The sequence below is a fragment of the Fundulus heteroclitus genome, chromosome 14 (genome assembly GCF_011125445.2).
Source record: "Fundulus heteroclitus isolate FHET01 chromosome 14, MU-UCD_Fhet_4.1, whole genome shotgun sequence".
Classification (NCBI taxonomy): Eukaryota; Metazoa; Chordata; class Actinopteri; order Cyprinodontiformes; family Fundulidae; genus Fundulus; species Fundulus heteroclitus.
The window spans coordinates 428,813-448,252 of record NC_046374.1 but is presented as its reverse complement, the minus strand read 5'-3'; the positions used below and the strand labels follow the sequence as shown (position 1 = coordinate 448,252).

The 19,440-nt window shown below is 39.4% G+C and overlaps 1 protein-coding gene across 2 annotated transcripts; it reads right to left on the bottom strand.

The window, feature by feature from the left end:
• On the bottom strand, positions 1–19,160 carry si:cabz01007807.1 (histone-lysine N-methyltransferase SETD1B). Of its 2 annotated transcripts, none has more exons than XM_036145982.1 (32): positions 18,981–19,160; positions 18,679–18,735; positions 16,182–16,232; positions 15,705–15,740; positions 15,573–15,626; positions 14,482–15,483; positions 14,271–14,408; positions 14,034–14,156; positions 13,436–13,498; positions 11,319–11,378; positions 11,194–11,229; positions 11,055–11,114; positions 10,928–10,978; positions 10,777–10,845; positions 10,513–10,575; positions 10,330–10,428; positions 10,145–10,201; positions 9,960–10,016; positions 9,768–9,833; positions 9,625–9,678; positions 9,462–9,521; positions 8,376–8,426; positions 8,201–8,290; positions 7,916–7,978; positions 7,720–7,806; positions 7,585–7,629; positions 7,440–7,502; positions 3,615–3,713; positions 2,369–2,408; positions 2,225–2,282; positions 935–1,280; positions 1–805 (listed from the first exon to the last, which is right to left on the bottom strand). In XM_036145982.1, exons 1-32 carry the CDS (start codon positions 18,999–19,001, stop codon positions 401–403), a joined length of 3,624 nt encoding a protein of 1,207 aa, XP_036001875.1. In that variant the 5' UTR covers positions 19,002–19,160; the 3' UTR covers positions 1–400. The 2 variants fall into 2 exon arrangements, with proteins under 2 accessions (XP_036001875.1, XP_036001876.1); XM_036145983.1 differs by having other exon boundaries at positions 8,376–8,423.
• Between the last annotated feature and the right edge of the window lie 280 nt (positions 19,161–19,440).

The following is a 19,440-nucleotide window of genomic DNA, read 5'->3' as shown; positions in this document are numbered from 1 at the left end:
ATATATATATATATATATATATATATATATATATATATATATATATATATATATATATATATATATATATATATATATATATATATAAAAACTTGAACAAACTGGTGCATGTACAGAGAACCTCACCCTCCAGTGTTTAAAGTGTTACGAAATACAAAAAACAGTAGCCTTGAAAACGGGCCAAAATAATAAAGTTATCACTTCTCTGTCACAATCCCTAAAAAAAAGTAATAATAATTTAACAGATATGGAATAGTGTTCAAGAGTCATGCAATGTGGAAGAGAACTCCAGCTGCTGCGTTTCAATCCAAGAATCCAGATGTCTGCAGCTAAACTGTAGTTCTCCATTTCAGCCAGCAGATGTCAGCGGTGATCTTTGCTCAGAGGGATCAGGGGTTGCTCACACGTGTCCAGTAGCATCTTGAAGCTCCTCTCTGATGGTGTTCAGCTCCACGATTGCGTCATTCAGTACACTTGCCACTTGTCTTATTTCCCCCACAATCTCCTTCCTGCAGCTTTTCTTCAGCTCCCTGGTTTCCTTGACAAAATACTTGTCCATACCTTTGAAGAGTCCTTGCAGGGAGCCCACGGCATTATCAGCTATCTCTGTTGCTCGCATCACAGGTGAATCCACCATGCTGATCATCTGGACTGCCTTGCGAACTTCCCAGTCCTGTGAATAATGCTGGGTCCCAGATCTGAGGAACGGGTGGCCGCGCAGTCTGTACAAGCCTTGATTGACGAAGTGGAGGATCTTTGAGAGTTCCAGCAGTCGCTCCTCATACTCCTGCAGTAGTGCCTCGATCTACGTAAAGACAAGGAATACGCACAAAGTTATGTTACACAGAAGCAAATGTCCAGAGTCCAATAAAGCAGAAAAAGTAACATGCGGGCAGTGAAATCAAAGACCACCACATCCGGCAGCCCGTTTTACCTTTTTGCGCTCGTTCTTGTCGTGGACGTTATCAGAGATGGCTGCAGACGCAGACGTGATTCCACCAGCTGTTGCTACCCCCACGCCTACAGCTGCAACTACCAGAGAGGCTCCAAAGGTGAAGGGAGCCAGAGCCAAGCCCGTGATGGCTGTCACGGTGCCCACTGCAGTGGTGGTGCCGCCGCTGATGCCAGCGATCTTAGCTTTGTGATGGAACTCGCTGATGTCGTCGGCGAGGGCGTGGAGCAGGATGACGTGCTCCCACAGGCTCTCTGCTTGCTCCGTGAACACCTTGTTGAACAGACGGAGGCCATGTTCAACCTTGTCTGCCAAGACGGTGAATGACCTGCGATCACAGCCAGATTTTAAAATGTTTAGGTTCCTCTTCATACTCTTCTACATCTTTTATATTAGATAATTGACTAAGGACAAGTTAAATCTGCCACCAGTAAATGCACTGAAACATTAGTTTTTCCAAAAATGAGATGGTAGTTCTAAAGACTGAATCCACACTTGCTGGACTTTCTCCAGGAAGAGTTTAGGGCCCGTATTCACAAGGAATCGTAAGACTAAAAGTAGCTTCATTTTAGCGTCATTTTAGGAAAAATCTTAGTTTCTCAAATTCTTAGATTTTTCTTAGAATTTTATCTTAGTGAGATAAAAGCATCTTAAGCATTAAAAGAGCTCCTAAAGTGGACAAACATTAGGAGTAGTGAGGACTTTCAGCAAACCTATAAGTGTCTGAAGCAGGAAGATGGTGGAAACAGGGTGGCTGATTGGATTAAGAAATGTGACATAAATTGTCACACAGCATCAAAAAGCCAGTCTAATCGGTTCATCTTTCTCTTTTGGTCACTAGGAGCACGTTTGTATTTTTTTTCCCTGTACCATCAACCAATCACAGCTGTTAAAAGACAGCGTCACACAGCAACGGGGTGTACCACACCTCCTCACTGATAAAAACATTCTGTTGTCTCCTTCCTCAGAGTCACTCTCAGTAACTTAAACTCCTAAGTAGAAAATTCAGGTAAAGAACTGAGCTCTCTGAGAGGACTCAGTGGAACCTGTGTTTGTATTCACAAAGGTTCTCAGAGCGATGGATCCTTTTTTGGCAACAGTTGCCATTGCAGATTCAATAAGCGTTCCACCAGCTGTTGTGGCCCTCAAAAACTTGTGTACCACCCTTTTTTAAATTGTTCACTGTACCCATTTGTTCATTAAGAGATTAGCAGGTTTATATTGCAAACTTAACCTATCCTAACGATTGCTGCTAAACACAAAGGGCCGCACTTTGACTCATCCTCTTTGAGGGCTGCATCCTCTTCATCAGATGGCAGTTCGTCCCATTCTGAAACACAAAGGCAGCAGGTGAATACACATCCAATAAGACCCATTTGTCCCCTTGATTTTAAACTGAACTGGATTTGGACTCACTTTCTACCGTGTACCACCACTCCATCAAACTGTCAGTGTCCTACGGACAAAAAGATAAAAAGCGCTGTGAAGCAGTACTGGACCTCTCGCATATTTCCTCTGTTTTAGTCCCCCAACTTGTTTTGTTTCATATCAAAAAAAATTCAATAGACACACACAGAGACCCTGAGTAAATACAACACCCAGTTTTCAAATGATGGCTTCCAATAGGAGAAAGGAATTGTTCCTTAAACGTGATTGCTTTCGCACCCTTAACTGCAGCTGAGCCTTTGGGAAGCAGTTGTCATTACATTACGCTAGATTTTAGGCAACAGAGACAGTGGAAGGTTATGAAGATGAATGACCAGTTTATAGTCATGCAGTTAGAAGCTTAGGCAACAGTGGTGCTATAGTTAGGGGGTTCTTCCTGTAGCTGGTGGGTTGCTGGTTCGATCCCCTGCTCTTCAGGCAGGTCACTTCACCCGCACAGTGAGCCAGGTGGCATTGATGTATGTCAGTCTACCCCAGCTGTAGCTATGAACATAGCTCACCACCGTCAGGGTGTGAATCTGAGCATAAATGACTGTCTATGTACATGAACAGGTTAGTTTGTAATGTACAAACTAACCTGTTCCTGCGTGATTAACCAATGTCTGAAAACTGATTTTTATATTTACTCAGGTTAATGTTATCTGGTATTAAAGATATATAGCCACGTTATATTCTTATAAAAGAACAAAAAAACGCTTCATCATGATAAAGTTATGTAACCCAAGCCTCCATCTGGATAGTGTTTTGATGCTCCTTTTTTTTTTTTTTCCCACTGGATCTTGGACCATTCTGCATCATCTCGCTGGGAGATGCTAAAAGCCGTTAGCTGCTTCCTGGTTTTATGCCACACGTTTGTTGTTAGTAAATAAAGCTCTTTGTGATTATTTATAGTATCATAGCATAAATTACCGAAACAACAACCTGTACTCCAGCAGGACGTGATAATCTTTCATAAAAACTTTGTATGCAACCAGAGTGAGCTACTGACGTATAAATGAAAAAAAGTCAAATAATGTGGCTATGCACCTTTAAAATTTGTTTCATAATCTGAAATACTTAACTGTTCTTAACAACAAAAGCAAAAACGAGAAATCTGTCATGAGAAAAAACTTTTTCCACACAGCTGTACTTTAAGCATGATGTTCTGAAAAGCACAGACTAAAATAAATGCATCCATGATTATTTTTATTAGCAAATAAAAAAAAAAAAAACTGACCCCAACTTCATTTTCCTCTTCCTCCTCCTCCTCCTCCTCTTCTTCGTCTTCCATACCGGCCATAGCCTGCTCGTCCATCTGAGCAGCCGCCCAGGCAGCCTGAATAAGGGGTGAGGATAAACATTTCAGTGAGTGTTTCACAAGCTTTAGTGTGTTCTTACAGCTCAGTCCTTGATGTCAGCACGTTTGAGGCCTTTATACACATGAAAGCATTAGGGCCGCAGTTTGTGCGTCAGCAAAGATGCTATGCAGCTAAACCAGTCCGGTAACATGTTACAGGGATGTGTCAAGGAGCAATGGAGAAAATGAAGCAAGCAGGCAAAAATAAAAGCTTGTGATGGTTTCAGGGATTAGTCAGCAAACAGAGAACTTTTGGTATTTTTAGATAACTAATTCTTCCAACACTCTTCTGCGATAATAAACATGTATTCTGGGTAAAGTCTGATATATTGTAATTGGTGTACAAAGGTATTCAAATAATCCTATTCCTGTTAATTGTCACGTCATGTACATTTCCAATTTAATACATTAGATTTTTTTTTTAATACTTCTGGCAGATAAAGGCCAGGATTCCCAATCATAGCAATCAGGTCAGAGCTGGTGGATAATCTGCTTTCATCAATCAGCAGGTAAAGATGATCAACACTGCTACTGAACAGCTATCACATGACAGTGACTGCTGGAAAAAACAGGAAGTAAAGATAAGAGTACAGTGTTGAAAAAGTATTTATACATCTGGAACTTTCCATGTTGTTATTTTGCAACCAAAAACAAATTACAGTATGTTCTATTCTAGACCAGGAATTTGCAACCTTTCCAATCCAAAGAGCCATTTTAGCCCCAAATCCATCAGATTAAAAATCATTTAGAGCCACAATTGAAACATGAACTTCTGAAAATAAATAAATATATACATAAATAAAAATATGATTTTTTGACATCTACTATAGGAAATTTGTTGTCATTTTTAAAGAGCCACCCTTCTACTTCTATTTTTAGGTGTTGAAGGAAAGAAAAACAAAACATTTACAAAAACAGGATGGATACATTTTCTTCGATGGGACGTTGATAGTTGGTTTCTAATAGTTTTTCACAAACTGTTTTCAATATAAAAAGGGTTAATAAAGTTCTAAGCAAATAACCCACAAAAAACAGCTAAAACCTGAATTTTCTGTTAAATCTATATATAAAAAACAGTTGGTTCTTTAAAAGGAAGAATCTGTTGAGACAACTACTAATCGTGCTCTTCACAGAGCTGCTCTATGGAAAACAGGCCAAAAAAAAAAGCCTCTGTCAAGAGAGACCATCCATCACCACCCATGTATGGGTCACAGCAACATGTGGCAAATGCATCTTTTTTTCTCTATAAAAGTAAAATGGAGCTTTTTGTCCCACATGCAAAATATATGTTGTTGAAGTTACTGAGCACACCATCCCTCCTATGAAACATGAAGGTGACAGCATCATGCTGCGGGGATGAATTTCTTCAGCCAGAACTGGTAAGCTGCTCAGAGTTCCTAGAAAAAATAATGCCACTAAATACAATCCAGTCTGAGAAGAAAACCCGTTAGAGGCTACAAGGGATTTCAAAGACATCAAAGCTCTGACCTCCCTCCAACTGAGAATCTTTGGCAACATGCCCCCAAAAGTCTTTAGCACTTTTCCATAATCAAGTGAGAATGCTATACAGCATTCTCACCTATTAAGTTCCTTCAGGTCTTGATTATTATTCCGTACGTTTTTCGGCATCTAACTACTCCTGCATACTTCAACCGATTTAAAACAATTTTCGTATCAAAATGTTCAGCTCGTTCACGACATTACTGCTATGTCTTTTGGTAATTATAACTTTTATAATATTTAAAATATTTAACTTTATGAGTTTTTTGCTCTCATTGAAATTGAATGGAGAATCCTTAACATTCTTTAAATATTTCAGCTTTTTGGCAGCTTACTGCTTCAGCCTACTTTCAGCTAGAAACGCCATTCAACTTTTAAAATGATCAAATAACCTTCAGCTATCTTCAGCTTTTTCATATCTTTCACCATTTTCATATAGTACCTCCTTAAAATAATTTAGCATTTTCATAAAATTCAGAAAAATGAATGCGTTGCTATGATTGCTAGGGAGTTCATTTAGAGTGGCCACTCTGCCGTTCCTATTTTCCTTCTCTGAACAACTTATTCTCACTCGCTTAATTTTTACTCTATTCAAATGAATTATACATCAAAATGTAGGAATTTTTGTCTGGATTCTGGAAATGTAACCATCATTGGTGTGGGATTTATAAATTTTTCGCAAATCACCCCAGAGCACCACAAAGCCTAAAAGCTCTCCATTGATTTTCTATGGAGGTGTGGTGAAAAATCACACCTGACATTCCCAAGCAACACATGTTTTCACATTGTCACAACTCCTAAACCGTTTTATGTACAGGCATGATACTTTCACACATGAATGTCCCTACCCTTCTGGCACTCACAAAAAAAAAAGGATTTTGTCAATAACTGTTACGGTTTTGCCGAAGAAACAATTTGTTCGGAAGTAGAGAATGTGCAAAATCCTGAAAACGCTTTGGACCTGCTTCCTACTAAATGATGCACTTTTTTACATCGTCACCATGCCTACACCAATTTTTGTACAAACATGAAAATGAGCACCACAGTCCTCAAACGCTCGCTGATACTCATGCTGAAAGAATTATTTTGATATCTTATATACTTTTTCAGCTAGAGCGATTTTTTCGGGACCCTTTTTACAGGATTTTGGAATTTTCGTCAATATTCCCCTTTATTTCATGTTTTTTTTTTTTGCGCCTACATTAAAATATTTCAAGAAAAAAAAAAACGATAGTTTGTCTTGTTCCCCTATCCGTTCCGAAATAAACGCAGAAAAAAATTACGTCTCTAGCCCTTACGGTTGACGAAAAATCCAGAGTTGATCGAGGCAAAGTGATGCCATTTTATTCCAATTAGAGCTCTTCTGTGCCAAAGTCTCTGCCTGCAGTAGAATGACACCAGCAGGTGTGAGTGAGTTTCCATGACAACAGAACTCTGCTGGCCAGAGGTTACTGCAAGTCAGGGACAGGCTCCCTTTGGTTAAAATGGCACCTTATGACGCCCACTGCAGGGGCTGTGATGAAGGTAGGAAGCTGAGATTCGCAGAGTCACTTCCTCTTAACATTTTTAAATTTCCCAGTGATTATCAGGCATGTGTCAATTTTCACTTTGTCACTTTTTGGATTTCACATAGTAGTAGTGGTGGTAGTAGTAGTAGTAGTAACTACTACTACTACCACTACTACTACTACTACTACTGATACTAACTTTCAACTATCTTCAACTAGTTCAGTTTTTTCATAACACTCTTCTAATCTTTCAGCTGTTTTTCATGTTAAAATTGGTTCTTTTATTTCATTTCAGCTAGTTTTTTTCTCTTCTTCAAAGATCTTATGCATCTTTTCCTCAATCATTCTGCAGGAAAGCATTCTCACTGCTGTTTCGCAGGAACAGCTTTTTCTAGTTCTTTTTTGGAAACTCTTCAAACCGAAGTAATTTCTCTCTACTTCATAATTCCACACTAATCACATACAACCCTTGTAAAAATCTGTACAATGTGTGTTTGTAATGTGACAAAATGTATCCAGTTCACAGGATGTGAATATAAAAACACCCAGTAGAAGTACTTTATCCAAGAAACTAGGAGATTTTCAGTTTAAAGTCAGTTCAAACATGACATCAGTAAAAATAGCTTCTCATCATAATTAGAAGAGTCAGAAACTGCAACTTTTCTACTGCTCAGGTTCTGATGTTAAACAGACATACCTTAGCTGCCTCTGAGAGGTGCTCATCAGGCGCCTCCCCCGGCTGGTTCTTGGCCTTTTTGCTCTGTTAAGAGACAGTTAAGCCTGAGGATCTGACACCAGCCGATGTGGAAAGCAATGAGGAAACATTCCTCTGACGGACTTACCTTGCGCTTGTGTTTTTTGGGAACTTTAAATTTGAAGGACTTTTTCTAGTGGAAGAGAGAAAGTGTTTGAAAGGTATAAATTAGCTTAAACCTTGAGATTAGGATAAAGTACAGACTGCAGAGAACAAAGAATACCGGTTTGATGTTTTCAATCTCATCTGGATCATCATACTCCTCTCCATGACACACATCTTTCTCTGTTGTTTCATCATCAGAGCCCCCCTGAAAATATAACCAGTAATCGAGCCAGATGGATAAACAATCCAGCATGTTCGTGTGTTAATCATGGAAAATAACTCAGGCATGCTGAGCGGGAGACCAATGCCCTTACCTCACTCTGTCCGTGTGATGCCTTAGATTTGCGAGGCAAAGAAACCTTACGTTTGGATTTTTTCTGCCAGAAACAAAACAAAGATAACTTGGTGTTTGTACTTTTTAGTGTTTAAAGTTAAAGTCAGTTACTAGTAAAAAACATATGTAGTGATTTCCGTTAAAGCATTAATATTCAATGCTTAATTTGCTTTATTTCCCAAACTGCTGATTCATTTATTGTGATAAATCTTGATTTAGTTTGCAGTTGTCCATCTGATTCATAATGAAAAAGGCAGAAAGTTACATGTTTGTGTTTTTTGGCTCCTTCAACATCGTCGTCTCCATTTAGACTCGGTGAGTAACGGTCCTGCTGCTCGTCATCCAAGATAGAAGCCTGAACGACACATTTAAGTTGGCTTATTTTAGTCTGTGTGGCAATCACAACACTCCATGACATCTCGCTGGTAAAGCGAAATTACCTTAGCCGAGTTAAGACTGAGGCCTTCCATCTCTTCAAGATCTAACTCCTTCTTTAAAAAAAAAAAAAAAAAAAAAAAACACAACATAATATAGCATATAAAGGTGTTATTAGAAAAAATTGAGGTGCTATGTGGAAGAAAAAGGCTGATGCTTTCTTTGCAAAGCAACCAGAAACCAGGATGCTCCCTGACCATGCTTCTTGGCAGGAAGGAGGTTTGGCCACAGTGATCAGTTGTAGGTCACCTAGTTAAGCAACCATCCTGGTATCGTACACATAAGGTTAAGAAAGGTTCCAGCCATTTTTAAAAACTTTTCACGTTTACATAGGTACTACCAGCTTCTACATTTAAAAAACTGGCACCTTTGAACAGTCTTAGAAAATTATCTCAGTCTCTGTGGAACAATCTGCCTCCACATGTGAGGGTTCTACAGACCCTGACACATTTTAAAACAGGCCTTAAAACCTGCCTTTTTACCCACTGCTTTTAATGGTCTCCTTTAAATGCTTTGTTTCTTTTAGGGCCCTTGCAGTAATTGTTTCAAAACCTTTACTTGTGCATTTTAATTGCATTGTAATGTCCTTGTTCTCACTATTTGTTGTTTTCCCATCGACTGTAGCACTTTGAGATTTGTTAGAAATGTAAAGTGCATCACAAATAAAATTATTTTCAGATGACGGGTTGAAGAGTGCTCAGAGAACTATTCATAGCTTGGAAAATAGCTTTTAAACTCAACTCTAAACCTTTCCACCACGATGTTCTTCCTGACCCACCTCTTGTGTTGCTTGGTCTATATAATGCAGCTACTCTAATAAACCTCTAAAGCCTTAATGGAAAAGCTGGAATTGTTCTAAGTTTGCACTAAACAGAGATACGCTCTATTGTCCAAGTAGCATTCGCTAATTGAAATTAGCGAATGCCTCAAGAAGGACTGTGAAGGAGTTCAAGAGGGATGAATGATTTTGCAAAGCACTGCAAATACTGTAAACTCTGATCTTTCTGGTCAGTTTCCTTAGCTATGCCATCGACATACTGTATCTAGCCTCTTATCAGACACAAGTTGCACAAAGTGGAACAGGTTGTTACCTGCAACTTGTCACAAGGTGTGTAGCCGTGCGCTCCACAATCTTCATCAAGTGATTTGTCCTGTGGGAGGGGAACATCCCAAACATGTGGCAACGGTTCAGACATCCTCATACCACAAACACAAAGAGCAAACAGCTCATGGCCAATCACTTGATCGACATACCTTTGAGCCCTTGCGAGGAGTATATCCATGAGCTCCTTGTGGTTCATCATGTGGCTGTTGAAAAGAAAGAAGTTGAATGAGATGGGGTATTTCATTATTCTTTTAAAAGCAGGCCGATCAGAGTCTTAGCAGATGTGTTATACCTTTTCTAAAGATATGGCAAATCCTCTTTGTGGCACAAACTTCACTTTTACCTTGCTATTCCTCCTCTGGGGGAACGAAAAAGTAAGATTTAACATAAAAGCACATGTGATCATTCACAGTCTGCTTCCATATGTTCAGAAAAGGGTTTATAATTGTCCCATTTTTCTAAATAAAAAGAAACATCTGACAACCTGCCCACGGCCACCCTTCTCCGTCTCTTCATAATCTTTTCCATCCAACGTTGAGCCCTGAAAAATAGTTGGTTCAGTTTAAACATTAATGGTTGTTTTTGAAAGATCAATTTGGACTTTAATTCTAAATCCATGTGTTAAAAACTAGATCGTCTCCTGCTTTTCTACATTCAAAGATGTTTTACCTCAGACTGTCGACGCAAAATGCTGTTCTTCTTTCTGCTTTTATTAGAGTCACTGTCCTGTTGCAGAGAGGACATTAGGATTTACTCAAATGTTTACGCATTCGTTTACATTTTAACATTAGAGGGGTAAGGAACGTTAGAATTAAAATCCCTTAGCCAATCTCCAAAGAGCTTCCTAAACCTACCTTAGGTAAATGCCCATTCATGTGCTTCTCCTCACAGGTAGCCGTAGCAAGAGACGCTCTTCGAAACAGATGATTGACTTTGGTCTTTGGAGTTTTTTTCTGCAGGCATTAAATACGTTATAAAGCCCATCTATTGACAGTCTTTATGACCAGACTTGGTACTGGATGTAAAACTAAACATACTTTATAGTCCAAACTATAATGATCTTCATCGCCTGTAGAAATGTGTCCATTTGAACCAAACTCCTGCAAAAAGGAAGCCATGTTAAACTAAAATTAGGGTGTTAATCTTGCATGTTGAATAACAGGCATCCCTACAACAGCATGGTACTTAATAAACATCTGTTGTGTGGATATGTTGTTACCCATGTGAAACTTGTCAGCATAAAAAAGGGGGAGTGCAACCGCTACGTCGGCTGTTTTCCTCACAGCCATGAGAGCCTTTACCTTGGATGACTTCCGTAGAGCTGGCAGCGTGTTACCCTTTCCCTCCATCATATCATTAGGATACTTGTCCTACAATGTCCAAGTCATCGCCATTTTATTAAAGGCAAAAGGTGGAAAAAAAACATGAAATGTTCTTTTGGATAAGATTTACCTTTGAGCTTCTTCTGGACAGCAGCGACATTCGTAGTTTCTTGTCCTTTTTCTGTAAAGGAATGTTTGGTGTCTGTGAAGCTTCAGCTAGTATAACAGAAACAGGCAGCGAGGAGTTTAGATTTTACCTTTTGACCAAAGGTGCCGTCAGGGTCTTCACTGCTTCCTCCGTCTGATTCCATCTTTACCTAAAAGCAGAGTTTTCAGTCCTGAGCTTCTTTTCTCTACTCAGAAATGAGTACAGCTTAAGAGGCTGAACAGACTGACCTTCATCGACTCTCTCCGTAGTTTAAACTTTCCAAGCTTGGAGAATTCAAACAGAAAACAAATACTGAATTACATTTTTAAGGAATGATACGTTTAAACTATAAATATAGATTAATTTCTCTTACTGGCTGATAATCTGGATCCAGCTCAGGACTATCCTCAGGCCAGTCTTCAACACAGCATTCCTGAGTTTTAGGAGGGAAAAACATTTCAATATTCACACTTTTGCTTTTACATCCTACAGATAGAGCAGCACATAACATGTCTTGCAAAATAACTTCTTCCTTCACTGCGATCAGAGTTTGTTCTTGTAAGACACCTCATGGTCCCATTCACACAGCCCAGCCCAGGTAAAATCTGTGGTGAAGGATCCTCAGATTACATGGGAGTGTAGAAGAACATGTTGCCAGCAGACATGGCAGAGATGTCCAAGGCCGGGTCAAGCAATCACACGATGATCATGTCATTCAGAAGAGAACATCTCTTTATGTGACTTCTTGTTGAAATTCAGAAAAGGCTTTAATCACATTAAACTCTGCTGATTCAGAATAAAAAGGAAAAACAATCTGGGAGAAGAATGGGGGAAAAACTGCAATTTTGGATTGGCAAAGGACAATCTGAGTATAAAGCTCACCCTCTCCTTTACTACACACAGAGGTGAGACTTCATAAGAACAATGACCATGGACAAACACTGGGGTACAGACAGGAGGTTTTTTTTTTGTTTTTTGTTTTTTTTTTGTCTTTTTTAAAAACACATTTAGTAATTTCACATCCATAGACATTTAGTTCTGTGCCGCCTGATTCTGCATTATGTTAAGGCTAAATTAAGACAAACCACTGGTTTCTATTTTAGATTTGACGAAACCTTTTGTTCGATTAGAGGGCATTCCTCAAATGACGTCAGATTATTAAATTCAGACGCATGTGTCGCGGCCATCTTGTGGTCGTACAAGCAGAGCAGTAACGCTTGACTAGTTTTCTTGTTTGAGTCAAATAGTGACCAGATCTGTCCTGAATATCTCCTCACCAGACAATAATATGTCAACCACTGCTGCGTTGGTATCTGCTGCAGTGACTACCGACGTGGTGATCATGATCCTATGAAGGGAGGTTTTTTTCATTTGATTTCCTAATCCTGATGGATTGCAGAGAAATGTCAGTGTTGCATATGAGCTTGTAACCGAGAGGAATTTACTGTAGAATCTGACCAAAGACACCTAAATGTGGTCTCTACATTTCCTCGGTGATAGGAGCCAAAATTTGAACATCCAGAGCTAAAACCACCAGCTGCAGCATCTGGACAGGTAGGCTGCATTTATGAGGCTTTTTCTCAGCGGATTTAAAACTTCATACAATCCAGAGCGGGGCTCAACCCCCCCTCCTCCGTGACTATTTTACAAGCAGTAAAAATCCTGGTGTGTATAAACACCAGCTAAATTCGTGTATTTGTGATAATTAGAAGCGGCGTGTGGTGGTTTTCTTGCTGGTCTTCCACTTCTTTTCATGGATCAAGTCAATGTTTCTCTCTGAGTGATTGTGTGTGTGTGTGTGTGTGTGTGTGTGTGTGTGTGTGTGTGTGTGTGTGTGTGTGTAGAGGAGATGGTATCTGAGTGTCTGATTACAGTGGGATGATTGACTGTTTTTAAGTCTATTTTCTGCAATGAGCTGTATTATAATTTAAAACCTGGAAAATATACATGTATTATTACAGGCCTATTAGCTGTAATTCTACACGGATTTAGCGGGTTTTTTCCTGGAGTTTGATCCTATTAGCTGTTCTATGCTGGGTTTCTCGATCGAAGCAGGTTGAAATGAAGCTCCTGGGCCTTCTACATCTTCCAAAAGTGATGTATTACAGTTGTTGCCATCATAATTTGCATTCTTCCTCTTCGACCAGCTGGGAAACCGGCTGTCTCAGGAAAAATGTGACGTCATTTGAGAACTGCCCCATTGGTCAGTTGGCCACTGCTTATTTTAGAGTTGAGTATTTCTTGCATATTTTGAATGTTAGAGTATTTTCCTTCTCAAAATAATGAATAAATAAACTTTTTTTAGCGTTTCTTTTCTTGCATGAAGAGTACCTTCCACCCCTGATATCGCAGCCTTGCATTTAGAACATGCATCCTATCCTTCATTCTGTCCCAGCTGTGATTGTGCAGCATGTGAGAAACTGAAATTCTGAAATTTATAACTGAATATTTTGTTTTGTCCTTGGCAACATTATCCTAGCTGCAACAAACCTGTCCAATGAGGAGGACGTTCTCAAAGACGACCTCGTTCTCAGGTTCCAATAATTTGCTCTCCTGTAAAACAAAAACATACAGAAAACATCCATAGTGAGACAATTTCTATCCGGTGTGCAAACCTGAGCAAATACTATAAAAATCAGCATTCTTAGACGATATTAGGGAAGCTAATTAAATTCCGAACAGAAAAGCACATGGCATATTCAACTTTCTATTATTAAAGGATTATTAAAGGATTTACAAATCTGCTGCTAGTTTAGTAAACGAGTAACAATATACAGTTGAAACTACATCCCTGTATTAAAAAGACAAACTTTGCCTGAATTCATTACAGTAAGAGGGGAAAAACTTTTTGATTTTGTGTATATCAAAATCTGATTTCCATAGTACATTAGAAGTGAAGCCCATTTCTACTTTAATGGATGAGGAACCAAGATGAACATATCAGGTCGAGGCCCAGCTTTAGGCCGTCATTCGTCCTGCACTAGATGCTGAGGTGGATATTTCTTATGTTCAAGCCAAGCTGCATAAAAGCTGCATCTAATACCCAAAAATGACAATTTGAACATTACATCTAAGTCACAGCACATACCGGCTTCTTTGGTTTAAGGGGAGGGACTGGTTTGGGGGGAGGTTTGATGACTGGTTTGGGGGGAGGTTTTGGTACTTCTGGCCCAGCACCATGCACCCCAGGCACTTCTGGTTCCAGTTTAGTCTACACGTTTAAAGGAGAGACAAAGAGTTTATGGGGCGAGAACATGGAAACCAACATCAGCCGTTCTCCTGATTAAGTTAAACAACCAAAAGCATCTGAGTCACTGTGGCTTACAGAGGGTATCGAGGGTAGAGGCCTCTCTGGTTTTCGGGGTCTCGCTGGTTTTGGGGGTGTCTCAGGTAATGGGGGCCTCTCTGCCCTGGGGCGTCGGGTCCGGGGAAGGGGTCTTGGTGGACGCTTAAAGGTCTGCACCTGCAAAACATGAAATGTGTTCATAGAAGGCTCTAAGGCTTTAGAGCAGTCATTTAAAATGAGAGTTACATACATGATCCATATCAGCTGGAGAAAAGCTGGGTGATGAGGACAGACTGTTGGCCTGACTGAAGGGGGTTGCACAAAGAATATTCTGCTTGCTTCCCTGAGGAGTGGTCAACAGATCTCTTGGCTTGTTCGGAGGCTTTGGCGGAATGACTGGAGGGAGTCTTGAAGGGACTTTTGGTGGCGTTTTCTTGACTGGATCACTTGATGCCGGTGTGTCAAAGTTAAACTTAGATGGACCGTTGATTGAAGGCGTAGAGAAAGTTGCGTTGGAGGGGGTCGTCTCAAATATATCCTTGCCCTCTCTTGGGCTACTGAAAACTTCCTGGAAGTCATATTGCTTAGAGGGAGTTGGCCCAAAAGGATCCTCCAAACTGGAGACGTTGAATGGGCTCCTTAGAAGCGGACTTGGGAATGGATCTACTGTACTGGTGGACAATGATGAAAATAGGTCAAATTTTTCCTTAACGGACTTGCCAGACAAGTCATCGTCATCTGCACTGGGGGCCTCTTTTCGGGTTCCATTTACATGGAACAGCTCATTACCTTCATTTGAAAATAAATCTGCTTCTGGGGCTGCACTTGGGGAAAACGGGTTTGGCGTTACAGTTTGTGCAAAGCTGCTCAAATCCTTCTCTTTGCTTGGCAATCTGAATATAGCATCTACATCATCCGTTAAGATGCCCGAGCCAGTTGTCTGTCGGACTTCAGAGAAATTGTGTGATTGAGCAGAGTTTGTATTCTTCAGGGCCGTGTCATGAAAATCCCCATTGGTGGTGGGCCTGAAGCTCAGAGAGGAGGGTCGGAAGAGCTCATCTTTAGGGTCATACGTCTGAGGGCTGTCTAGATGTTCAGAAAGTTTAGCTCCATTTTCTGTTTTCCTAATTCCATAACCAAGGTCCTGAAGTGAGTTTAGGTATTTAAGAGGGGATGAAGTCATGGGCTCAACATCTGCTTCCTCTGAAGTTTCTGTTCCGCCACTCTCCAGGACATTGTTATTGGTCGATTCCTAGTCACAGAACAAAACTTTACTTAGGATGTGTTCAGTAAAAGCTGATCATTTTGGCTAGTTTAGGCAAAGATCTATGGAGTACATACCTTGCAATATGCATGAAATGGGTTTGTTGCGATCAAATCTAGAGAACCTCCATTCTATTTAAATAAACGAGAATGCATGATGAGGTGAAACTGTGTCAAACTTGCACAACTAGCAATCAATCCAAAACAAACCTGAGGGCTTGAAGGGAATTCTTCTGGAGCTCCATTCTGAAAAATGACAGAAAAAAAATGTTAAACGCCACTACAAGCTGTTATAACAGTGTTTTGCATAGAAACAACAACAACAATGTAAAGCAATCAGTCATTTTAACAAGACTGGAACCACTGTAATAGATACTGCTCCCGTGGCTTTGCCCTCAATTACAAGGAGAATGAAATTACTGAAGAGAAAATTCAAGTCAGACAGCAATGGCGCAGAGACACACCTACAACTGAAGCTCTAACAGACAACAGACTTTCAGGTGGAACCCAAAACAAAACCAAAGTGCCAATCAACCAGCTCCATACATGACCATTATCCTGAGCTGTTATGTTGCTCTAATGAGAGCAATATATGGAGTTTAAACAGCAGAATCAGTGCTAAATGTATAGATTGTCCCAGAAAAAGCAGGAAACTCCTGGGATCAACATTTTGCTGTTTCCTCTCACCTGTCCAAAGGGCTGGCTGTCCATGTCTGCAGCCGCTGACCACGGACCTCCCTAAGAAGCAAAATCAGATAAAGGTGCACACATTGAGACATCACAGACCTTAAACCACTGATAACCCCTCCTTAGTCCAACAGAGACAGTATTCACATTTTCCAAGGAAGATTTTTTTACTTGCCACACAGGTTTGTCTTAAATGACTTCAGGCACAGGAGGCACTTTATGGATCCAGTTCTGAGCTCTTTAATGTCAAACCTAAGCGGAAAACTGTTCGTTTTTGGTGAAATGCTGCCTCAGCATCTCAGGATCACAGCAGATGCAATAACCTGTTCAACCCTGTGCGTAGCCAGCAGGCATTTTAACCCACGTGTCGATAGTTTCACAGTCAGAAACCTTTCTAGTTAAGCTGCTTGAGCACACAGACCATTACAAGAAGGAGAAACCCAAATTCTCAACAACACTGTCCATATTTAGCAATGACTGGGGGAAGACGCAGAGGTAGTTTGTAACTATAAATCCCAAGGTTATTTAAAAGTCTGTCCAGCAACAATCACTTATTAATCTGTTCTGTCCAACATTATTCAGAACAGAAGACGTTTATTTAAAAAACTGTTTCTAGGACTTCAATTGTTAGAGCCGTACCACCTCCTTCTACAGAAACAAACCGTGGCCACATCATCAGCTCTCCACCGCCGTGCTTCAGGGTGGGTTGTCTTGACATCCCTAGGTTGTGTTTCACTAACACGTTGCTGTGCTGCATTACTGCCAAACATCGACTCTTCAGTCTTGTTTGTCCAAAAGAACGGGTTCCAAAAAATCTGTCTGTTCCATTTTCTACTAACCCAAGCAAGGCCCATTTAACCTGGGGCCTGTATTTCCTCAGTTCTTCCCATTCTCAGAGCACATTGCTAACATGCAAGGCAGAAACTTCTGAGAACATGAACGACTAGTTGAAGTGGTTTTCCAAGGTTTCTCAATGCATAATAAAAAGACCCCAAAGTGGTTAGGACATGAACTTTATTATTATTCCCAAAAGAAACCACAACAGCTGGTTCTAGTCTCACTGGAGACATTTATCATCTTGTCTACATGGTTAAAAAAACAAAACACTAAGTCTACCTGGCTGCTAATTATTCTCCAAAAACATTTAAAGCAGACAAAAATGTGCTTTTGTAATAGTTCTGTTTCCATCTTTTTTTATAAATTTATTTTTGGTTCATTTCAAAATAAAAAAAGAACGCACTCTAATTTGATTGGATTGTGATGATGATGAAAGGGCTCACCTAAAACCTTTTCCAGTATATCCTGTGGAGTCTCAGCACTATGCAGAGACAAATCTTTGCAATACATTTTTATTTTTAATTATGGTAAGCTTGTTATTATCGCTTTGTTTTAGGGTTCAACTTAGTTGGCAACATAAAATCTCCATGTCTCTCACACCAAAAGAGGCATAGGGTGTCTGAAATAACTGGCTTGCCTCTTGAGGTAAATCTGCTTTGGAAGCAATTGCTGAGTCTAACAAGATCCACTAGAACCTGAAAAACTAAAGACCTGAAACTGTAATATGCAAGCAGTGAAACGTTTAGCAAAAAGCATAAAGTACAGCAGACCACGTGTCAGTATTGGACTTCATAAACTTCACTTTAGTTTCAATGATGTATATCCAGGGGATCCTGCACATTTTTGTCAGAATTCCATACTTTACTCGACAGTCCATTTTAGCCAAATCTTTATAGTATAACCCCAAAAAATGTTTTGCAAAGTTTTTAAGGTTTTAAGTGCAGAATCTCTCTGACGAACAGATAAACAATCACAAAATTGGACAATCAGATGGAAGGGAAATAGGACCAATCCCTAAATAAATAGATCAATGGATGGATTTAGACAGTGGAATAAAAAAAAATAAAGTTTGGATAAACAAACAGATCAATGTTTTTAGTCTGCTCATTCAGACCAGCAAAATGTTTGAAACTGAAGAAAACAGCATAGAAGCCAGTAAGATAAGATAAGATGGTCTTTATTGATCTCACAATGGAGAAATTCACTAGTATTTATCCTCAGATGTGTAATTGTGAGCTCAGCTCGAGAACATAAAACTCTAAAGACAGACAAAATATCTGTAGTTGCCACCTCTACAGTCATGCTGCAATTTCAATAACTCAGCTATAGCCTTTTATTATTGAATACACCTTTTATTTTAAATTTATTTTGCTTGAGGTGGTGATGTCATAGACCAGAAAAGAAAACAAAGCAGAAGGAATTCACAAACAGCTGCCATGGCAGGGTAGCTTGTTTGACAACAAACTTTTAAAAATCACTAAAGTAAGTGCAGAAAACCCGCACGGGTCAACTATATACCTGAAAATTAATTATTAATTAAGGATTATCAGGATTTGGAGAACGGTGACAAATTAATTCATGTCTTGGAACCAAAAACTCCACACAGGGACCATATAGCTACATATAACTCTTTTGTACAAGAAAAGCCTGAAGGACTCACAGGTTGCCTTTTCAGTAAAGTTGCTCCTCCACGTTCTTTCACTTCCACGCCATTTGCCTTTTTTAATTAAAAAAAGAACACAATAGTTACACATTAAACACCACAGGAGTTTCTGCTTTCCTTAACAACACTTTGATATATTTTTTTTATCAAAGTGTTGTTAAGGAAAGACTTAACAACACTTGACTTAGCTTTATATATATATATATATATATATATATATATATATATATATATATATATATATATATATATATATATATATATATATATATAAAGTATTTATTTTTCCGAAGACTTACCAGCGCTGTTTCTGCTCTCATGTCCCTCCACCACTTAATTTAACTAAATTTATCTCTAGCATACAGGGCAGGATATTTTCCCAGAACTGCGCGGTATTCCACAGAAAATCAAAGTTTTCTCCTCTTAAGACACACCACCTCCTTCCCTGGGATCTCACGGCTTTGTTCTGTTAATGATGTTCTGCTGGATGCACCTGCGACACACGGCCGAGCGCAAAAACTTCACTTCCTGTTGAAAGATTTTCAAAATTAGATTCTTCTCGAACTCACTCTCCCACTTTATTTTTTTTATTTTATTTTTCATTGTTTTTACTTCGAGATAAATTTAGGATAAATGCTAGATGTAAACCCTTTTTGGCTCAATAGCACAATATGCCTAGAATAGGTTTCCAGCACGAAATATAAAGAAATATGCAAAATAATAGTTAATAGAGCAGATTATCTTAATCTATGTAGTATT

What these genes read in the sequence shown, in the direction of transcription:
- si:cabz01007807.1 (XM_036145982.1), bottom strand. Translation starts at nt 19,001, where the DNA reads ATGAGAGCAGAAACAGCGCTG. An exon ending in ACAGCCAGCCCTTTGGACAG is followed by an intron (nt 15,741 to 16,181) that starts GTGAGAGGAAAC and finishes GTCATTTTTCAG; the next exon opens with AATGGAGCTCCAGAAGAATT. An exon ending in ACCTCTCAGAGGCAGCTAAG is followed by an intron (nt 3,714 to 7,439) that starts GTATGTCTGTTT and finishes CCCCTTATTCAG; the next exon opens with GCTGCCTGGGCGGCTGCTCA.